Source organism: Coregonus lavaretus, assembly GCF_964263955.1.
Source record: "Coregonus lavaretus genome assembly, chromosome: 11".
NCBI lineage: Eukaryota > Metazoa > Chordata > Actinopteri > Salmoniformes > Salmonidae > Coregonus > Coregonus lavaretus.
This window is the reverse complement of record NC_139998.1, coordinates 30,667,602-30,689,606: the sequence shown is the minus strand read 5'-3', so window position 1 is coordinate 30,689,606 and position 22,005 is coordinate 30,667,602. Positions and strand designations below refer to the sequence as shown.

The 22,005-nt window shown below is 41.3% G+C and overlaps 2 protein-coding genes and 1 pseudogene across 3 annotated transcripts in view; 2 read left to right on the top strand and 1 right to left on the bottom strand.

Annotated features, from left to right (window-relative positions):
• The window catches only part of LOC311137510 (S phase cyclin A-associated protein in the endoplasmic reticulum-like), a 120,114-nt pseudogene extending 117,294 nt beyond the window's left edge, over nucleotides 1-2,820 (bottom strand). Inside the window, exon 1 of the transcript XR_014615453.1 lies at nucleotides 2,560-2,820. The product of XR_014615453.1 is annotated as a S phase cyclin A-associated protein in the endoplasmic reticulum-like (transcript). The remainder of the gene's footprint in view (nucleotides 1-2,559) is intronic.
• A 240-nt stretch (nucleotides 2,821-3,060) lies between these two features.
• rcn2 (reticulocalbin 2) lies at nucleotides 3,061-7,996 on the top strand. Its single transcript, XM_084171171.1, has 8 exons — nucleotides 3,061-3,159; nucleotides 3,693-3,830; nucleotides 3,911-4,013; nucleotides 4,172-4,368; nucleotides 4,478-4,591; nucleotides 4,693-4,786; nucleotides 4,897-5,039; nucleotides 5,280-7,996. The coding sequence occupies exons 2-8, from the start codon at nucleotides 3,693-3,695 to the stop codon at nucleotides 5,421-5,423; spliced, it is 933 nt and encodes a 310-aa protein (XP_084027297.1). The 5' UTR covers nucleotides 3,061-3,159; the 3' UTR covers nucleotides 5,424-7,996.
• LOC311136864 (proline-serine-threonine phosphatase-interacting protein 1-like) lies at nucleotides 7,260-20,166 on the top strand. The gene is made up of 15 exons (XM_084171170.1): nucleotides 7,260-7,396; nucleotides 8,628-8,728; nucleotides 8,823-8,897; nucleotides 9,030-9,064; nucleotides 9,173-9,279; nucleotides 9,563-9,625; nucleotides 13,590-13,694; nucleotides 16,640-16,685; nucleotides 17,503-17,582; nucleotides 17,734-17,832; nucleotides 18,062-18,158; nucleotides 18,408-18,495; nucleotides 18,604-18,689; nucleotides 19,171-19,280; nucleotides 19,401-20,166. Exons 1-15 carry the CDS (start codon nucleotides 7,367-7,369, stop codon nucleotides 19,527-19,529), a joined length of 1,251 nt encoding a protein of 416 aa, XP_084027296.1. The 5' UTR covers nucleotides 7,260-7,366; the 3' UTR covers nucleotides 19,530-20,166.
• The last annotated feature ends 1,839 nt before the right edge of the window (nucleotides 20,167-22,005 follow it).

Sequence of the window (22,005 nt, the reverse complement as noted above, 5' to 3'; positions counted from 1 at the left end):
GAAAATTAACAAATAGCAAGCTAGGTTACCATCATAGCAGTAAATATTTACACTGTGTTTCCTGGGCTTGGCAGCCATCTGATGAGGGATCACTCTTGACTTGCAGGAAGCCTATAGTCTTGACTGATGGCTGCCTAGCTGTTCAGCCGGAGGCAGGCAAGGCTTACAGAAAGGCTCTCCTGATCCACTTAATCAGCTGCTACCACCTGTCCTTGACTATGGAAGCCAGTACAGGTTGTTTTTGGAGCATGTGTTATGCTAACTGGTTTACAGACTGAGCCTCTACATGTGCACAGGAAAGAGCCAGTCCTGAGGAGCAGGTGCAGGGTTTTCCTTCTAAAAGCAGGTCTACAAACAGACGCATGCAGAAAGAGAGTGGGAAAGAGACAAAGATTAGAAGATACATACAGAATAGAAGTAGAGTCTGTAAGCAGGTTCCTCGTCCTTATCCGCCCCTGACATACTTTTGCAGCCCACTTCAGCAACCTGTTTCCCCTCGTCTGCATTGCCACTTGTGCTAGGTGACATAGTCATCCGACAGCAGGACCAAAATAGACTGTATGTAGCTCGAACCCTTATAGCAACTTGCCCAGCTGTGTCAAGTACTCCAATGGTGATTGAGTGAGCCGGGTGCTTAGCGGGATGATGGTCCTTTCACCCCGTCTGCTGTCTGTAATCAGTGCTGAGCTCTGAGCTGAGCTAGCAGCCAGCCACCACCGTGCTGCAGACCACTGCTGCTTTTCTGCCTGCCGGCTCTCCTCTCCTCTGCACTGCTTTCTGTATTTACAGCTTCTCTCCTCTTCTGTCATCTCACAGCGCTGCATCGCAGCCCCCTCTCACATTTACATTTACATTTTAGTCATTTAGCAGACGCTCTTATCCAGAGCGACTTACAGTTAGTGAGTGCATACATTATTATTTTTTGTTTAAAAAAAATCATACTGGCCCCCCGTGGGAATCCCTCCCTCTGCCACAGCACTGCGCAGTCATGTGGTATTGGAACTGACTTTAAATATTTCCTGTATATAGTATGCTTACTTAATTATGTATTTCATATTTCTTATTTTGCGTGTTTTTTTTCTAGTAATACATTGTTATTGATTATTGCATTGTTGGGTTTTGAGTTCGCAAGAAAGGCATTTCACTGTACTTGTGCATGTGACATTAAAACTTGAAAATTAAAACTTGAAATGTGCATGCACACAGCAGGCCTGCCCCTCAGCCTGTCCTCCGCTGCCAGTGATGTGTGTAACTGCAGGCTCAAGGAGTGTGCTAATGGTAGCTTGCATTATCCAGATAGGCTGAGGCTCAGCAGCATCCGATTGGACTCGGCAATGGATGAATCATACAAGGCTGGAAGACAAACACAAACCCACATGTTCCCCCTGCAACTTTGTGCCAAATGAGTAGTTTCACAATAAACGTTGTTACTAGCGTATGAGGTCTGCAGCAAGAGATTTCATGTGATAGCAGGGTTTCTTTTTGAAAACACCACTTTGCCTAAAAATCAACATGTTGGTGTCATCAGCAATGGAAGAGATGCTTAACTGGAACTATTAAGAATTGTTACTTTTTGTCTGAGTAATAACCTGAGCTCACCCATCTCTAACAATAACCTCCATAGCTGCAATGAATAGCCTTGTATTTTCTAATGACTGACATAACACTACATGCACAGAGAATAATTTGAATGTTTGAATTCTATCAACTGGCATATTTTATCACAGCTGACAATGTATTGCCACATGTCGACAAAGCATTGCATCCCTGTAGCTCAGCTGGTAGAGCACGGCGCTTGTAACGCTAAGGTAGTGGGTTCGATCCCCGGGACCACCCATACACAAAAAAAAAATGTATGCACGCATGACTGTAAGTCGCTTTGGATAAAAGCGTCTGCTAAATGGCATATTATTATTATTATTATTACTGTATTTTGGCAGGCCACTGTAATCAATACTTACAAATTATATAGTATGCATGCTGTGTGATGGCATCCTATATGCAGTGAGTATACAAAACATTAAGAACACCTGCTCTTTCAATGACAGACTGACCAGGTAAAAGCTATGATCCCTTACTGATGTAACTTCTTAAATCCACTTCAATCAGTGGAGATGAAGGGGAGGAGACAGGTTAAAGAAGGATTTTTAAGCCTTGAGACAATTGACACATGGATTGTGTATGTGTGCCATTCAGAGGGTGAATGGGCAAGACAAACGATGTAAGTGCCTTCGAACGGGGTATGGTAGTAGGTTCCTGGCACACCGGTTTGTATCAAGATTTACAACGTGGTCTCCCGAGTGGCGCAGCGGTCTGAGGCGCCACTACAGCCTGGGGTTCGACCCCGGCCGTGCCCGGGAGCTAAATATTATTAGGAACGTGTTCCTAATGTTTGGTATACTCAGTGTTTAATTGAGAGGTGGCTAGCCGGTTACCAGCCAAGTTAGTTAGCTAACTAGTTAATACGTTCATATTTGATGGCTATCTGAACGCGGTCTTACTTTGCAGGTCATAGTTACATTATACAGTACAACTTGAAAATAGAGCTAGCTACATTACCTTCAAGGCAACGGTTATGGTAGTATTCCTGCTTTTGCCTCCTCCATGCGAGGACCCAGAGCTGTTGCTGCCAGACCTCTCCCTCCCGTCCCCGCCTTGTCCAATTCTAATGCCGAGTCGGTGCTGACCACCGCCACGCCGTCGTCCATCGTTGCGACTGTCTTTTGACATGTACGCAAATGTAATTCAATTATCAGGGTAAACGCTAAACGTCTTTGAAAATGAGCTAACTTGTCGTGTTTTCTGTGTTGATGGAAACGATATAAAACACCACTGACAGATATAATCCACAAAGCATTTTGCCGGAAGTGTATGATTAAATGTATGACAGACACAGACACTATCCAATCATTAGTTTGTTAGGCGGACACTGAAGAAATATAAACCAATCACAAAACACAGAATTGGGGCTAGGGGTGGGACTTAAACTTTCAACCATGGCAACCAAATAAATGGGCGGGATAGAAGGATGAAGTAACATTTTTTGTGAAGTCTATCTGCTCGTGTCCTCTTGCTCCTGGAGTCCTCAGCATTATTGGACATTACTCCAATTTTAACCCAAACTTTGCGAGCTGGAGCGAGGAATTTGCACAATCAAAGGTTTGTTTACGACATAATCTTCTCCTAAAATAACCAGGAAGTCGCTCAGCTAACCTTACCAAACGTCTGACTTCAGTTCAGAATCCTCAGTTTTGTCAGACATTCATTGTCAACAAATCAGTTTATTTTAGGAAAATTCGCAGCAGTATTAGCTAGCTAACCCTAGCTAGTTAGTTTCCTAGTAACCTACATCAGCCAAGTAAGCTTAGGCCTACTAAGCTTACTAGGGGGGGGTTCAATGACTGACAGCAAAACTTTGGTTGATAAATAGCTAACGTTAGTCGTTAGCTAGCTAGCTAGCTACAGTACTGTATTGTTGTAGCCCAGACTGTCAAGTCTCTTTAATGTCGACCACCACCAGGGAGCGCTATTGTCTTCGCTTTTCATACAGTGAGTTAGTAGTAGTAGAACCAGAACCATACAGTACATCAGTGATATGTGAAATAAATGTTAGATTAATTCTTAAGCTATATTATTCTTTAAGCTTACCAAAGCATGCTAAAATTATAACATAGTTTTTTTCTCCGTCATAGATGGAATACTCAGTTTTACCCATTGCATTGCTTGTAATGCACTATGCCTTTGGAGAGAGCTCCCACAATCATGACGATCATTATGTGGGTCATCAGCACAACCCTGAGCACAACATGGATCTCCTATTGGGAACTGAGGTTGTAATTTCTCTCCATCTGATTAATGTCCCCTTTCAGTCATATTCACTATCTCACCATTTCTATAACTTGTGTTTTAGGACAGATATGAAATAAAGAAACTTAGTCCAGCTGAGCAAAGGAAAAAAATTATGGAAATCCTGAAGAAGATTGATAAAGATTCTGACAAACATTTAACCTCAGGTAAAAAACAACTACTTTGTCTTAAGATTTAGTTTGACTTTCAGATGGACAATGAATCCCACATTGTTCAAACAAATTCACGCAGTTGATATAATGGTATGGAATGGATACTGTATGTGTAATCTACTGCCTGTATGTGTAATCTATTGCCCCTACAGAGGAGATCACACTATGGATTCAACATGTCTACAGGAAATACGCATTGGATGATGCAGCGGAGCGCTTCCCTGAATTTGACACCAACAACGATGGTGTTGTGTCGTGGGAAGAATACAACATGGTTGTCCATGAACGAGTCATTAATATTGATGAGAATGCTGTTCTGGAGGATCCAGAAGAAGAGTCTCTCAGATTTGTATGATCATCTTAGTTGTACCAGTTAGCCTTTATTTTATTGTTGACAACATATTATGGATCACACATGCTCTACACGTCACAGTACTTATCAATCTTTTCCTTTTTAGCTCCACTTAAAGGAAAAGAAGCGCTTTGACTTTGCTGATATGGATGGCACACCAGGCCTTAACCTAACTGAGTTTCTTGCATTTACACACCCATCTGAAGTGGATCACATGGCTGTAAGACATCTCTACACAAAACAAGCTGTTTACATTTGTATTTAGATGAGAAGAATGAAACGTTTGGTGTGGTAATATTTTGCTGTTCATTTTTCTTTTAGGATTTTGCCATTGAAGATGTGTTGAGTGAATATGACATGGATAAAGATGGGTTCATCAGTCTAAGTGAATTTATTGGAGATATTCGAACTAATGGTAAGCACAGAATAATACTTTCTGTGTTTTTCTCAATATACTATGATATAATGGTTTGTAAGGGCTGAGTTGGCTTTCCTGCTTTAGTAATGTGTGTGTGTGTACTTCAGAGGAGGATGACCCATCAAAGTGGGAGATTGAGGAAACTGTCCGCTTTGACGACCTCTATGATCAAGACAAGGATGGCAAGTTGAATCGAGAGGAACAGCTCCGCTGGGTGGCCCCTAACAGCTATGGCTCTGCACGGGAGGAGGTGAGTAACCACTAAACTACTGTGTATCTGCATTACATTGACAGCCATGCCTCCCTAGGGTGCTCTAGGTGTGACATTTCTAATTTGTTTATAACATATTAGTTCCTGTGAAGTGCAGTCAGGGTATGGAAACATTTATACATTGGTTGGTATGAATGGTATCCTCATTGAAAGTGGGTGTATCTATCAGTTCTCTTCAGTTTGCTCTAATTATTTTGCTTTGCTCTCATGTTTTAACAGGCTATTCACCTCATCAAAGAAATGGACCAAGATGGTGATGGGAGACTGTCAGAGTCAGAGGTTTTGAAAAATCAAGAAATTTTTATGAATAGTGAAGTAACAGACTACGGAAGACAACTGCATGTGTCACACGACGAATTATAACAGTGGATTTTTGTTTTACTATGATGCACACTACCGGTCAAAAGTTCTAGAACACCTACTCATTCAAGGGTTTTTCTTTATTTTTTACATTGTAGAATAATAGTGAAGAAATCAAAACTATGAAATAACACATATGGAATCATGTAGTACCCCAAAAAGTGTTAAACATATCAAAATATATTTTATATTTGAGATTCTTCAAAAAGCCACCCTTTGCCTTGATGACAGCTTTGCACACTCTTTGCATTCTCTCAACCAGCTTCACCTGGAATGCTTTTCCAACAGTCTTGAAGGAGTTCCCACATATGCTGAGCACTTGTTGGCTGCTTTTCCTTCACTCTGCGGTCCAACTCATCCCAAACCATCTCAATTTGGTTGAGGTTGGGGGGATTGTGGAGGCCAGGTCATCTGATGCAGCACTCCATCAATCTTCTTCTTGGTAAAATAGCCCTTACACAGCCTGGAGGTGTGTTGGGTCATTGTCCTGTTGAAAAACAAGTGATAGTCCCACTAAGCCCAAACCAGATGGGATGGCGTATCGCTGCAGAATGCTGTGGTAGCCATGCTGGTTAAGTGTGCCTTGAATTCTAAATAAATTACAGTGTCACCAGCAAAGCACCCCCACACCATAACACCACCTCCTCCATGCTTTATGGTGGGGAATACACATGCGGAGATCATCCGTTTACCCACACCGCATCTCACAAAGACACGGCAGTTGGAACAAAAATCTCCAATTTGGACTCCAGACCAAAGGACACATTTCTACCTGTCTAATGTCCATTGCTCGTGTTTCTTGGCCCAAGCCAGTCTCTTCTTCTTATTGGTGTCCTTTAGTAGTGGTTTCTTTGCAGTAATTCGAGGCCTGATTCACACGGTCTCCTCTGAACAGTTGATGTTGAGATGTGTCTGTTACTTGAACTCTGTGAAACATTTATTTGGGCTGCAATTTCTGAGGCTGGTAACTCGAATGAACTTATCCTCTGCAGCAGAGGTAACTCTGGGTCTTCCATTCCTGTGGCGGTCCTCATGAGACCCAGTTTCATCATAGCACTTTATGGTTTTTGTGACTGCACTTTCAAAGTTCTTGAAATGTTCCGGATTGACTGACCTTCATGTAATGATGGACTGTCGTTTCTCTGTGCTTATTTGAGCTGTTCTGGCCATAATATGGACTTGGTATTTTGCCAAATAGGGCTATCTTCTGCAAACCCCCACTACCTTGTCACAACACAACTGATTGGATCAAACGCATTAAAAAGGAAAGAAATTCCACAAATTAACTTTTAAGAAGGCACACCTGTTAATTGAAATGCATTCCAGGTGACTACCCCATGAAGTTGGTTGAGAGAATGCCAAGAGTGTGCAAAGCTGTCATCAAGGCAAAGGGTGGCTATTTGAAGAATCTCAAATATAAAATACATTTTGATTTGTTTAACACTTTTTTGGTTACTACATGATTCCATATGTGTTATTTCATAGTTTTGATGTCTTCACTATTATTCTACAATGTAGAAAATAGTAAAAATAAAGACAAACCCTTGAATGAGTAGGTGTTCTAAAACTTTTGAACGGTACTGTATATATATTATTTCTGTTAATTATGTTCAAGAAAGGTCTTATTGATTTACATGTAACATTTCTGAATGGGTTGATTGTATGATCATTTTCCTATAGAATACATATTTAGATGTTTTTAGGGTATTCATCTATCAAATGACAACCAACTTCAATGTTATCTTGGATGCAGGCTGTCTGTGTTAGCTGACATCACACTGAAGCTCTTCCTCATTTGAGTCAAACTAGTGAACTTCAAGCCCTGGGTACTGACTGAGTGTTTCCTGTGTGTGGCATTATAATTTTCACTGGCTTTGACCCAGCCTCAAAGTGCTTTCTTTACTGAATGCCCGCACAGAGGATATCACATTTGATCTACTGCTGAGATGGCTTTACAATTCAAAGATGCGTTTTGGGTGAGTTCATATTAACGTCTTGACTAACCACTTTGATGCTCAATCTATATGGATAAGATAAGGTTTAGGTAATTTTTTAGAAATGCACTGCACAGAGGCTATCAGCAGATACAGCTAAATTATTTACTGCATAATCCAAACTGTTATTGTGGTGACAACACCTGAGGCAGTACCCCTGCCTCAGAGGCAGCCCTTTACTAAATTAAACTTAGTATCTTTCATTGGCTCTCAGATTGTCATCTTTACAAATGTGTTTGTTCTATGGCCTTACAGCCAATTTCATTATTTTTCTAAACATACAAACTTTATTTAATATGCTATGATGAAGAAATGTACTATCTAAATAACTAGGCCCTCACAACATTGTTGTAACTTATTATCTTGTCTGGATTGCTATTTTCTGAGTGCCAGTACCTCTATGCTGAGCTTCCTGTAAAACAGGCCAGGCTCTTGTCTCTTTCTGTATTTGATCTTCTGACTGTGATGCATTGTCAGAACTGTAATCTACAAAACTACAGACAGCTTCTGGGTTGATTTGCATAGGAGGCTCGGTGCAATAATCCCCTTCTAACCTTTGCAAATAAAAATTTACATATTGTGCATGTTTTCTTATTACTTTGTATGAAATAGTTTGCCATTGAATTATGTTTGATATTGTATAATAATTGTGCAATACAAATACCAGTATTTGGCATTCTGTATTGTACATTTATTTATACATGTTTTACTTCACATAGTACACAATCATGTATAAGCCCAAGTTCAGCTAACAGACGACAGTCAATGGTTTGATGTTGATACATGAGGCAGTTGACAGTCGAATAATTTCTGTTGCTGCTAACTAAGTGATTTTTATGACCAAGCTACTGTTTATGGCTGTTTTCCTGTGAAAACTGGGTGGTATGTACTGCAAGGTATGAGTGATACAGTGTGGGCCCAGCAACATCTCCACTGAAGGCCTACTACAGTATGTGATATATGTCATTTAACTTATAACTTTCACCTGCACTGGCATTCCATACTATTATGTACACGGCATCCATGAAAGCATTTTGTTTTGCCGAACACCATAAAGCTGTTAAAGTAAAAGTGTCAATAGCTGCTGTGGCTGAAAGATGAATATTTGCATCTATTTTTTGAAAATGACTTTCTTTGGACCTTTGTATTAAAACTTAGCATTTTCTTTTCTTTGAAGTTGTTAAGATAATGCTATGATTCTGTATGGTTGTAGGGAGTGGATTTCATCAGTAATGTGGGATATGAGGCTCTCATCCAGAGACTCTGTGAGGGTCGACGGATGTGCAAAGACATGGAGGAGCTCTTGAAGATGAGGTAATTGGTGGCAGCCAAACTGTTCCTACATTGTGTATGAAGTTATATTATGTCACAATTATAAGTTAAGAAATATTGTGTTTCCATTGGATAGGGCATCCGCAGAAGAGAGATATGGCAAGGAGTTGGTGACGATTGCACGCAAGGCAGGGGGTCTCTGTGAGATCAGGTGAGTGACTCTGCTCTCAGAATTCATGGAAACTAAATGCCTTACGTTTTGGTAGAGAGAGTGGTGTGTGTTATAATGTATTGTGTAAAATAAATGTATTTGCACTTTGTCACAGTTATATTCTTTTCACAGCTCTTTGAGAGCATCCCTTGACCAACTCAAAGTCCGTAAGTAGAACATAATTTTAATCGTCCACTTGTAGCTATGCAGTTGAAACACCTGTAAGCAGCACTACTTCATCCCAGATTTGTAATATGTTACCTCATGTTTTGTAGAAATTGAGAACATTGGGAACCTACACATACAGCTCTCTGGGATGTTAAAGGAAGAAGTCAAGAGGATGGAACAGTTCAGGGAGCGACAGAAAGAGCAGAGAAAAAAGGTTTTGGTTTGAAATGTATAGCATTCACCCACATTAATGCTATAAATAGCATTCACCTACACAAGGTCTAAAGACAATCTATTGTTAGTGCATTGTGGTGAATATCTACATAGAGTATGTTGTACTATTAAATCATATACTTTGATTTCAAATGTTTTTGCTGATTTGCATTGCTGTTAAAGGACAGAAAGAGTATCAGTGGTTAGATGAGATCAATCCACTATTGATGTGTAATTGATCAGCTATATGTGTATCAGTCACAGCATGTTTCTCTCTGTCTCAGTTTGAAGGCGTCATGGACAAGGTTCAGAAGATGAAGGTGTCTTTATACAAGAAAACAATGGAGGTGAGCACAGTTCCTACCAAAAAGCTTCTTAATTTCTTTATCTGTATGCTCATTTGTGTGACGTGAAGCCCTATTCCGTATAGTTGTAGGTAGGGCTTGATGCCTGGGCTTTGAGACCTTCACATGTCTCAAAGTAACTCAATGTGTCAGGATTATTTTAGCTTTACTTTCAAAGGTCCTTTTGTTTTTCTATCAGCCCAAATTATATACCGGTAAGGACTTTGTTATGCACACGACTAATAGGTTGCACCACCAAGAGCATACAGATAGAAAGGGAAACAAAGAGGGCCATTCCGTGGCAAGCTGAGGAGGTGCCTCTGAAACGCAACTATCAGCTCAGGAAATCCTGCTCTATTTGTTTTATTTTAGTCTCCCTGCTTGCACATGCATCTCTCGCACTTGATTGCACTTTCTGTTCCTTATCTGGCAGCAGCTTCATGTAAAGTGTCAAATAATAATAGCTGTCTTGATGTAATAATTGGAGGCAAGTAGGGCTGTGGCAGTCATGAAATTTCGTCAGCCGGTGATTGTCAAGCCAATAACTGTTGGTCTCATGGTAATTGCCCGTTAATTAACATAAACACATTTAGCATCTCCTGGCTTCCACACATAGCCTACAAGCCACTGATGCAGACCTTTGGAACATCTACATTTTAAAAACTATTATAAATCCATGTAATATAGCCTACACCTTCACAATAAATCCATTATTTATTTTAGACAGGTCTAAAGAAGCATGATATGTAGAAAATGTAGAATAGCATACTCTGAGTTGTCCTTATGTTAGGTCCTGATCTGGCTATGCCAAATGGTTGTGGGCTACACTAGTTCATTTAGCAGACAAGATTTGCTTAGAATTCCGTGGCATTATTTGATATTATTTTATAATATGAAGAAAACAATTTAACAAAGCTGAATAAAATAGAAAGGATATTTTCTCCAAACGATTTGAGTGCCACATGCGGCTATTCTTTGTTGAGCGGTTAACAAAGAAATAGGTAATCATATATGCTTAATTTAGCGTTATTAATGTAATTTTTGTTGTTCTACAAACGTTGGACTATATGTTTAGATTTTTTATACATTGTAAGGCTGCATGATGCGACTAATGATGATTTGAAAAAAGTTGCTTGAAAGGCATGAGCTCTGCTTTGTTTTTTGTGCAGGCTGTGCACAATTCATCAGTCTCTCATTCACAATTTGACAAGCACTTGATAATGCCTCAAATTTCACAGCGGCATTCCCTTTGTGTGGCCGTAATGCACCCTAAAAAAATCCATGCCTTTTGCGGCCTGTGGCCGTTGTGCCCTTGGCCCAGAGTGCTGCACCTCTCACTCACATGGCTCTCCATCACGTGATCGGGTATTTCTCACAGGCTACAAGTGAAGACAGACACATCCGGGACGCAACTGCGCGCGTCCTTATCCAATTCCGAGGTGCATATTGAAGATATTGGAAGAACTGTCCACATTTACTTTTCGTCAGCCAACAGGATGAGTAGGCCTAACGAACAGCAAAAGCCCTAGCCTATGTCAATCTACAATCCCCCATAGTACAAAAGTTGACCTATTCTATTCTGTGTGAGAAATAAATATTCCAAACATAGTCTGGGACAATTGTGGGATGCGATAGATCCCAAATTAATACAACCATTAGCATAAAGAAAACGCAATGTGGCTGATGCAACAGATCAGAACGTTTAGATTAAAATGTTGATAAACTATTAGTCTTTTTTTTTCAGAAGATAAGCGCAGCAATGCGCACACGGCAGTAGGCCATAAGCACGAATGTGCCATTAGCAGGAAAACACCATTATCAAAAGTGACCGCAAATGCGATTATGCATGTAATGCTTTTATTACAGTGAGGGAAAAAAGTATTTGATCCCCTGCTGATTTTGTACGTTTTCCCACTGACAAAGACATGATCAGTCTATAATTGTAATGGTAGGTTTATTTGAACAGTGAGAGACAGAATAACAACAAAAAAATCCAGAAAAACGCATGTAAAAAATGTTATAAATTGATTTGCATTTTAATTAGGGAAATAAGTATTTGACCCCTCTGCAAAACATGACTTAGTACTTGGTGGCAAAACCCTTGTTGGCAATCACAGAGGTCAGACGTTTTTCTTGTAGTTGGCCACCAGGTTTGCACACATCTCAGGAGGGAGTTTGTCCCACTCCTCTTTGCAGATCTTCTCCAAGTCAGTAAGGTTTCGAGGCTGACGTTTGGCAACTCGAACCTTCAGCTCCCTCCACATATTTTCTATGGGATTAAGGTCTGGAGACTGGCCAGGCCACTCCAGGACCTTAATGTGCTTCTTCTTGAGCCACTCCTTTGTTGCCTTGGCTGTGTGTTTTGGGTCATTGTCATGCTGGAATACCCATCTACGACCCATTTGCAATGCCCTGGCTGAGGGAAGGAGGTTCTCACCCAAGATTTGACGGTACATGGCGCCGTCCATCGTCCCTTTGATGCGGTGAAGTTGTCCTGTCCCCTTAGCAGAAAAACACCCCCAAAGCATAATGTTTCCACCTCCATGTTTGACGGTGGGGATGGTGTTCTTGGGGTCATAGGCAGCATTCCTCCTCCTCCAAACACGGCGAGTTGAGTTGATGCCAAAGAGCTCGATTTTGGTTTCATCTGACCACAACACTTTCACCCAGTTCTCCTCTGAATCATTCAGATGTTCATTGGCAAACTTCAGATGGGCCTGTATATGTGCTTTCTTAAGCAGGGGGACCTTGCGGGCGCTGCAGGATTTCAGTCCTTCACAGCGTAGTGTGTTACCAATTGTTTTCTTGGTGACTATGGTCCCAGCTGCCTTGAGATCATTGACAAGATCCTCCCGTGTAGTTCTGGGCTGATTCCTCACCGTTCTCATGATCATTGCAACTCCACGAGGTGAGATCTTGCATGGAGCCCCAGGCCGAGGGAATTTGCGAATAATCGCACCAACTGTTCTCACCTTCTCACCAAGCTGCTTGGCGATGGTCTTGTAGCCCATTCCAGCCCTGTAGGTCTACAATCTTGTCCCTGACATCCTTGGAGAGCTCTTTGGTCTTGGCCATGGTGGAGAGTTTGGAATCTGATTGATTGATTGCTTCTGTGGACAGGTGTCTTTTATACAGGTAACAAACTGAGATTAGGAGCACTCCCTTCAAGAGTGTGCTCCTAATCTCAGCTCGTTACCTGTATAAAAGACACCTGGGAGCCAGAAATCTTTCTGATTGAGAGGGGGTCAAATACTTATTTCCCTCATTAAAATGCAAATCAATTTATAACATTTTTGACATGCGTTCTTCTGGATTGTTTTGTTGTTATTCTGTCTCTCACTGTTCAAATAAACCTACCATTAAAATTATAGACTGATCATTTCTTTGTCAGTGGGCAAACATACAAAATCAGCAGGGGATCAAATACTTTTTTCCCTCACTGTATAAAGGTGCATTTTTATGGTGAAAATTATCTTCCCCAAACTTGAAACTCACGCGCTGCTTACAGTGCCTTCGGAAATTATTCAGACCCCTTGACTTTTTCCACATTTTGTTAAGTTACAGCCTTAACCTAAAATGGATGAAAACATTTAAAAAAGCAATCTACACACAATACCCCATAATCACAAAGCGAAAACAGGTTTTTATAAATGTTTGCAAATTTATTTAAAAAATGAATACATTTTCGATAACATTTGCATTGATGTCAGAGTGATTAGAGGGACAATAGAGTGCTGAGTACCAGGCAGTTAGCAAGTTTGGTAGGCTACTAATGACCATCAGCAGCATCATAGCTTGGATAACCCAAATTACCGTGACTAAACGGTCACGTGGAATTTGACTGCCTTCATTACTCATGGCCGCCGCTGTGGCGGTAATACGGTCTTCGCAACAGCCCTAGAGGTAAGTACATTGTGTAGTATTGTAAACCTGATAACAAGTTCCCTTTCTGTGTGTCCTTTTCCAGTCTAAAAGGTCCTATGACCAAAGGTGCAGAGAGGCGGATGAGGCAGAGCAAGCTGCTGAGAGGTTGAGCAGTGCAGCCACCACCACACCCAAGCAGGCTGAAAGGGTAAATCACTAAACTCTTCCCATCCACACTGGACAACACATCTACTTAACTGACAATGGGAACAAGGCTTAGAAATAGACCATTAAATTGTATGAAATCGTAACATAGTGCTCCCTCTGAGTATTTGTGTAAAATGTAACATACACTAGTTGTAGGTCAGTCTGTAGGCTATATGTTTTGAATTGTAGGAATAATAACAGAGGATGTATATTGCAGTGAATGGTTTGATTTTCATCATAGAGTGAATTTTAACACACATTCTGCACTGTTGCTGTGTGGGGCATGTTCATGGGGATTCCTGCAACCATCCCCTTCAACTGAGTGATGAAATAGAAATTCTGTTCTTTCTGTTTACTGTTTTACCATTTCAAATCAAATGTTATTTGTCACATGCTTCGTAGACAACAGGTGTAGACTAACCATGAAATGCTTACTTACGGGTCCTTTTCCAACAATGCAGTTAAAGACAAATAACATGGCAATATACAGGGAATACCAGTACTGATTTGATGTGCAGGGGTATGAGGTAATTGAGGTAGCTATGTACTTTACATACACTGAGTATACCAAACATTAGGAACACCTTCCTAATATTGAGTTGCACCCATCGCTTTTGCCCTCAAAACAGCCTAAATTTGTCAGGGCATGGTACCTACTAACTACCATACCCCATTCAAAGGCACTTAAATATTTTGTCTTGCCCATTCACCCTCTGAATGGCACACGTACACAATCCATGTCTCAATTGTCTCCAGGCTTAAAAATCCTTCTTTAACCTGTCTCCTCCCCTTCATCTCAACTGATTGAAGTGGATTTAAAAAGTGACATCTATAAGGGATCATAGCTTTCCCCTGGATTCACCTGGTCAGTCTATGTCATGGAAAGAGCAGATGTTCCTAATGTTTTGTGTACTCAGTGTAGAGGTAAAGTGACTAGGCAACAGGATAGATATTAGACATTAGCAGCAGCGTATGTTGCCATACCACGCTGTGATTCAGGCAGTCGAGATGCTCTCGATGGTGCAGCTGTAGAACCTTTTGAGAGTCTGTGGGCCCATGCCAAAATCTTTTCAGCCTCCTGACGGGGAAGAGGCGTTGTGGTGCCCTCTTCACAACTGTGTTGGTGTGTTTGGACCATGATAGATCCTTAGTGATGTGGACACCGAGGAACTTGAAGCTTGCGACCCGCTCCACTGCAGCCCCGTCGATATGAATGGGGACGTGCTCGGCCCTCCGTTTCCTGTAGTCCAAAATCAGCTCCTTTGTCTTACTGACGTTGAGGGAGAGGTTGTTGTCCTGGCACCACACTGCCAGATCTCTGACTTCCTCCCTATAGGCTGTATCATCGTTGTCGGTGATCAGGCCTATCACGGTAGTGTCGTCAGCAAACTTAATGATTGTGTTGGAGCGTGTGCGGCCACACAGTCGTGGGTGAACTATGAGTACAGGAGGGGTTGATGTGAGCCATGACCAGCCTTTCAAAGCATTTCATGGCTACAGATGTGAGTGCTATGGGGCGATAGTCATTTAGACAGGTTACTTTGGCGTTCTTGGGCACAGGGACTATGGTGGTCTGCTTGAAACATGTACTGTAGGTATTACAGACTGGGTCAGGGGGAGGTTCAAAATGTCAGTGAAGACACTTGCCAGCTGGTCTGCGCATTCTCTGAGCACGCGTCCTGGTAATCCGTCTGGCTCACGCATGGTTCAGTGTTGCTTGCCTCGAAGCGAGCATAGAAGGCATTTAGCTCATCTGGTAGGCTCATGTCACTGGGCAGCCGTTAGCTGGGTTTCCCTTTGTAATCCATGATAGTTTGCAAGCCCTGCCACATCCGACTAGTGCCTGAGCCGGTGTACTAGGATTTGATCTTAGTCCTGTTTTGACGCTATGCCTGTTGATGGTTCGTCAGAGGGCGTAACGGGATTTCTTATAAGCATCCAGGTTAGTGTCCCGCTCCTTGAAAGCGGCAGTTCTAGCCTTTAGCTCAGTGTGGATGCTGCCTGTAATCCATGGCTTCTGGTTGGGATATGTACGCACGGTCACTGTGGGGATGACGTCGTCGATGCACTTATTAATGAAGCCGGTGACTGATGTGGTAAACTCCTCAATGCCATCGGATGAATCCCGGAACATATTCCAGTCTGTGCTAGCAAAACAGTCCTGTAGCTTAGCATCTGCTTCATCAGACCACTTCCTAATTGAGTGTGTCACTGGTACTTCCTGTTTGAGTTTTTGCTTGTAAGCAGGAATCAGGAATATAGAGTTATGGTCAGATTTGCCAAATGGAGGGCGAAGGTGAGCTTTGTATGCACCTCTGTGTGTGGAGTTTTTTCCCCCTCTAGTTGCACAGGTGACAAGCTGGTAGAAATGAGGTAAAACAGATTTCAGTTTTCCTGCATTAAAATCACCAGCCACTAGGAGCGCTGCCTCTGGCTGAGCATTTTCTTGTTGGCTTATGGCCCTGTATAGCTCGTTAAGTCTTAGTGCCAGCATCGGTTTGTGGTGGTATATAGACAGCTATGAGAAATATAGATAAAAACTCTCTTGGTAAATAGTATGGTCTACAGCTTATCATGAGGTATTCTAACTCAGGCGAGCAGAACCTTGAGACTTCCTTAAAATTAGAGATTGCGTACAAGCTGTTATTAACAAAGAGACACACCCCCACCCTTGAGTTTATGACTCTTGAGCCATGACTCCGTGAAGCATAGGATATTACTGTTCTTCAGGTCCCGTTGATAGAATAGTATCGAACGGAGCTCGTCTAGTTTGTTCTCCAGTGATTGTACATTCGCCAGTAGACAGAGGGTAGAGGCGGTTTATCTTGAAAAAAGAACTACATTATTTCTAATGATGTAATTGGGAGATCATTTCCGTACTCTTTAGTACTGACATTTATGCATTAGTTTCCTGTCAGTGACAGTAACATCCCTGTTCGTTTGCAGATGCTCAACAAGTCTAAGCAGTGCAGGGAGGCAGCAGGAGAGGCAGGTAAGCGATACTAGGCTACTGAGCTCCTATCTTTTCCTGTCGTTGTACTCCAAATAAAGGCAGTCCATGACTTGAAATCAAGATTGTTGAAAAACCATAGCATGATTTGACAGTTTGTTTTTGTCTCCCTTTCATCACCATAATGCTGAGGTTTAACAGAAATGAACTGTTGTAAAAAAAAATATTTCATCAAGTAATCTTAGAATTTTCTTCCAATTTGCAGATTATATTTCTAAAGGCCATATACACTGAGTGTACAAAACATTAAGAACACCTTCCCCAGGGATGCTGGCCCATGTTGACTCCAATGCGTCCCACTGTTGTGTCAAGTTGGCTGGATGTCCTTTGGGTGGTGGACCATTTTTGATACACACAAGAAACTGTTGAGCGTGAAAAACCCAGCAGCGTTGCAGTTCTTGACACAAACCGGTGCGACTGACACCTACTTCCATACCCCATTCAAAGGCACTTAAATATTGTGTCTTGCCCATTCACCCTCTGAATGACACACATACACAATCCATGTCTCAATTGTCTCAAGGCTTAAAAATCCTTCTTTAACCTGTCTCTTCCCCTTCATCTACACTGATTGAAGTGGATTTAACAAGTGACATCAATAAGGAGTCATAGCTTTCACCTGGATTTACCTGGTCAGTCTATGTCATAGAAAGAACAGGTGTTCTTAATGTTTTTTACACTTAGTGTATATTGTGCCTCCACTGTGACAGAGGATCCAATGAATCTTCAACAATTATTCCAGCACAGGAGTCAATAACTGTGTATTATCTGAATACCACCTTTGCTTCTTTGTCCTCAGAAAAACAATACATGTCAAACATCGAACAGCTAGACAAGATTCGCCAAGAATGGGAAACCACACATGAGAGCACATGTGAGGTACATTGAGGCATATTCTGATGTCATTGCAATGAATGCAAGTTGGATTGTACAGTATGATCTGACAAACTTTTCTTAAATTACGTAAATATTAGCTGTCAGACCAGCTGTTGGTCTACAGATTGTTGTAAAAAGGGGTTATCCCCTGCAGGTCTTTCAGCAGCAGGAGGGAGATCGTATCAACATCCTAAGGAATGCCATCTGGGTCCACTGTAACCAATTTTCAATGCAATGTGTCAAAGATGATGAGGTTGGTCAAGTTTTTGTCTTACCAAGCCATACTGTAATCCACAATATCAGTAGCATTAGTCAGCATTTTAAAGCATGGTACCATGTATACCAGTATATAAGACAAATATAGAATGTGTCTCAACTGTATCATATAGTAGCTATAAGACTACTCAGTAAGGCTGATTAGTAATGATGAATGAAGAAAGTAAACTGAATGTGTTTGAGCCGTGCCCAAAATGTACTTTCAGTGTTATGAGGATGTGAGGAAAACTCTAGAACTGTGTGACATCATGGTAGACAACAACTGCTTTGTTGAGATGAAAAGCACTGGCTCAAGTCCACCAGGTAGGTACACTACACCACCAGTCCTGTTTAATGGTTTGTGTACATGAATATGTTCCAGGTCTGAACATTTCAATATTACATCTTTAAATGTCAAAATAGTAAAATATTGATGAAAATATGTGGCCACATTGAGAAATAATATGTTCACCCTTTGTTTGCACTTTGCAGTGCAGCCATGTCTCTGTGATACACTCTTTACTTAGGCTTTGGGTGAGTTTGCTTTGCTGAATGCCTGTGATTTCTCCCCAGATCCCATTGTGTTTGAGAACTACTATGACAGGGAGCCCTGGACAGACACCAATGGCAGTGCCCGCTTTGTAGGAGGAGTTATGAAGAGGTTAGAGATACTAAGAATTGTTTTTGCACTACAAGAATGCACATTTAACTCATCAAAACAACATGTTTACAATGTGAAGCAAAGTAAACTCTGTTTAATTACTTTTAGGTTTTCAAACCTTTTGCAAGGCAACTCTTCGGCTGGCTCTAAAACCAACGTTAATGACTGTTCACAGCCACTAGCCCCACCTACTGGTTTGTATGCTGCTACAATTACTGTAAATTAATAAGTGTGGTACCAATAGAAACCATTTGTGGACAGGGAGAGATAATGTTTTTTCACAGTCATTACATTGTTACTTGTCAGGTAAAAACATATTTGAGACTGAGAAAATAACAATGTATGTTCTCTTTCTATGCCCCCTCATAACAATGCATTGTGTTGATCTTGTTCCAATCATAATGTGAAAACATACAGTAATAGCCCATAACCTGATCATGCAGATTTTCCATCTAAAACATCCACCTGATTTCAGGTAAAATGTCCCTTGACGCAAAAGTAGCTGTTGCCACAATATTAAGCAGGGTCTGACACTATATCACATCACACTACATTACATGGACTTACTCTTTTAGTTCAGTCAATAGTTGTGGTACTGAGGTTTCAAACTGCCAGTGGTTTGACCCAATAACTGATTAATCTGCTTGCCTCGATGACTTCATGTGTAATCCTTAGCCGACACATCAGATGGAGTGTACGCCTCCATTCCTGGATTTCTGCGAGATGAGCCAACCATCTCAGAGAGCAGAGAGGAGTACCAGGCGCTGTATGACTATGTGGCTCAGGTCAGAATGCTCTGACACCCTATATGCCCGCATTCAACATCTAGGCATACACTAAGAATGAGTGGATTCACGTTTCTGTGACATTTGAACTAAACCTAACCTGTCCTTGTCCGTCTCTAGAGTGCGGATGAGCTGTCCATGTCTGCAGGGGAGACGGTGGTGGTCATTGAGCAGGGTGTGGATGGCTGGTGGACTGTGGAGAGGAACGGCCTGTCAGGACTGGTCCCTGGATCCTATCTGGCCAAATAATGAGCTCCTCTTGGCACAAGTAGTAAGGCTGTAAGCCCGTAACATAGCCCCACCCTGCATATGTCTTAGTTTGACTATATCCTCTAAGCCTAACAGTGCTGATAATGTTAGCGCAGTCTTGGCTATACTGTATGTGTTGTTGAGTGACCTCACTGACCTGAGACCATGGCTTTATCTAATGATGGAGATTATTGACTTATTTGTTGTCAAGATGGAAAGAGATGTGCACTTACCTGTTTTACTTTTCTCTCAAGTCAACAGGCACTAGTTTGTGTTGTTGAACAATCCTACTGTAGCCAGGACAACTGCAAAATAAAGCACTCTAGTTTTGATTTACATTTGGTTGAGTTGTCAACTAAGGTGAATTCAACATGAAATCAACAAAAAATGTCACCCTGTCATTGGATTAACGTTAAAATTTTTAAAAAATCCCTTACGTTGATGACTTTTTGCAAATCCAATCAGTTTTCCACGTTGATTCAATGTCATCATATATAATTTTTGTTGTTGAAATGATGTGTAAACAACTTTGATTCAACCAGTGTTTTGCCCAGTGGGTAGTCACTGACCTATTAATATGCTATAGTATTGAATATCACCGTGTGTGTTTGAGCAACTAATAAACTGTCCACATGCTAACTGTCCAAAATACAATGGCTTAGATCAGGGGTGTCAAACATAAGGCCTGCGGGCTGGATCCGGCCTGCGAGTGGGTCCAATCCGGTCCACAGTTGGTCTTGAGTAAAAAAACAAACATGTTTTTTATTTTTGAGAAATATATATTTTTGGGGCTGGAAAACAAACTCGATATACTTTAAAAAATACTCAAAACTAATCGAAACTGAGTAGAAATTATAATGGATGTACATTAATAGAGTTTCTTGACTGTGTCCAGCACGCAGAAAATCACAGAAATTAAAGCTAGCTAGCCAGTCAGGGAGCATCGGAAATGCCAAAAATGATGGATAGAGAACTATTTTTTTGCAAATTTTGACAGCAACTAAGTATAATACATTTTCAGTGTGGCCCTCAGGACCTTGTTGAAGACCGAATGCAGCCTCTGGGAAAAATTAGTTTGACACCCCTGGCTTAGATGAATGTAGGGTGATATTTCTAATATCTCTTTCTACTAGCATGCTAGCAGATACCCATAGACTTCGAGTCATCGCGCTAAGGCTAATTAACATTGGCTCGCGAAACTACCTCTTAACTTCCTTCATACTAGACACAGAGACATAACAATGGTATCCACTGGGACATAAAAATGGTATCCACTGGTTCATCTGACTCTGGGGAAGTAGATAAAGGGCCTCATTGCCAAAATCCTCAAGTAACCCTTTAAGCGAAAAATTCACCAGAAGCAGGCAGGCAGAGGGAGTCGGGTGGAAAAGACCGGACATGCAGAGCACTGACTGTATGCTAGCAGGATAGTCCATATCTCCAATCATCTTTGCTGATAGCGATGTTGTTTCCATAAGTGGATGAATTGGTCTAATTTAGCATGTAGCCTATGGTAAAGCCTCAACCCTTAGCTACCGCTTCCAAGTCAAATGAGATAAAATAAATGTGAATAATTACATTTGTATTGTTTTGTGTGACTACAGCGCCAGCGATAAAACGCAAAAATAGAGACACGTTTTAATTGAGCGAGGCGTCAAAGCGGCCAACCTGCCCGCCCGGCTTCGGTTGGGTCATTACAATTCAAAATAATGCATTCTAAAATAAATCTTGCAGGATCACCTTTGGTGAGTTTAGGCCATTAGGGATACTATTCGACTTTGACGATTTAAAATGTATTTATGAAGTAAAGGAATCTGGCTTTGGCCGTGTTTACATAAATATTTTGAAATGTTGGGATGATGACAGCAGTAACTAGCAAATTAAGTTGTCAGTTTTCACAAAGGTTAGCCAGGCTGTTTAACGGACTCCCATTTTTTAAAATAAAATACCTTTGAATACTTTTCTCTGAAATAGCAATCCTTTGATTATGTATAGAGATGTGTGACACACACGAGTAATCTATGCTCTATTATGTATACTGAACAAAAATAAACACGCAACAATTTTACTGAGTTTACAGTTCATATAAGGAAATCAGCCAATTGAAATAAATTCTTCAGGCCCTAATCTATGGATTTTCCGACTGGGCAGCCATGGGTGATCAATCAGAAAGGGCTTTAATACAGACAGAAATACTCGTTTCATCAGCTGTCCGGGTGGCTGGTCTCAGACAATCCCGCAGGGGACGAAGCCGGATGTGGAGGTCCTGAACTCGCGTGGTTACACGTGGTCTGTGGTTGTGGGGTTGGACATACTGCCAAATTCTCTAAAACGACATTGGCTTATGGTAGAGAAATTAACATTAAATTATCTGGCAACAGCTCTGGTGGACATTCCTGCAGTCAGCATGCCAATTGCACGCTCCCTCAAAACTTGAGACATCTGTGGCATTGTGTTGTGTGACAAAACTGCACAT

What these genes read in the sequence shown, in the direction of transcription:
- LOC311136864 (XM_084171170.1), top strand. Translation starts at nt 7,367, where the DNA reads ATGGCTTTACAATTCAAAGATGCGTTTTGG. An exon ending in GAGGAGCTCTTGAAGATGAG is followed by an intron (nt 8,729 to 8,822) that starts GTAATTGGTGGC and finishes TCCATTGGATAG; the next exon opens with GGCATCCGCAGAAGAGAGAT. An exon ending in AGAAAGAGCAGAGAAAAAAG is followed by an intron (nt 9,280 to 9,562) that starts GTTTTGGTTTGA and finishes TCTCTGTCTCAG; the next exon opens with TTTGAAGGCGTCATGGACAA.
- rcn2 (XM_084171171.1), top strand. Translation starts at nt 3,693, where the DNA reads ATGGAATACTCAGTTTTACCCATTGCATTGCTTGTAATGCACTATGCC. An exon ending in AAGAAGAGTCTCTCAGATTT is followed by an intron (nt 4,369 to 4,477) that starts GTATGATCATCT and finishes TTTCCTTTTTAG; the next exon opens with CTCCACTTAAAGGAAAAGAA. An exon ending in ATGGCTCTGCACGGGAGGAG is followed by an intron (nt 5,040 to 5,279) that starts GTGAGTAACCAC and finishes ATGTTTTAACAG; the next exon opens with GCTATTCACCTCATCAAAGA.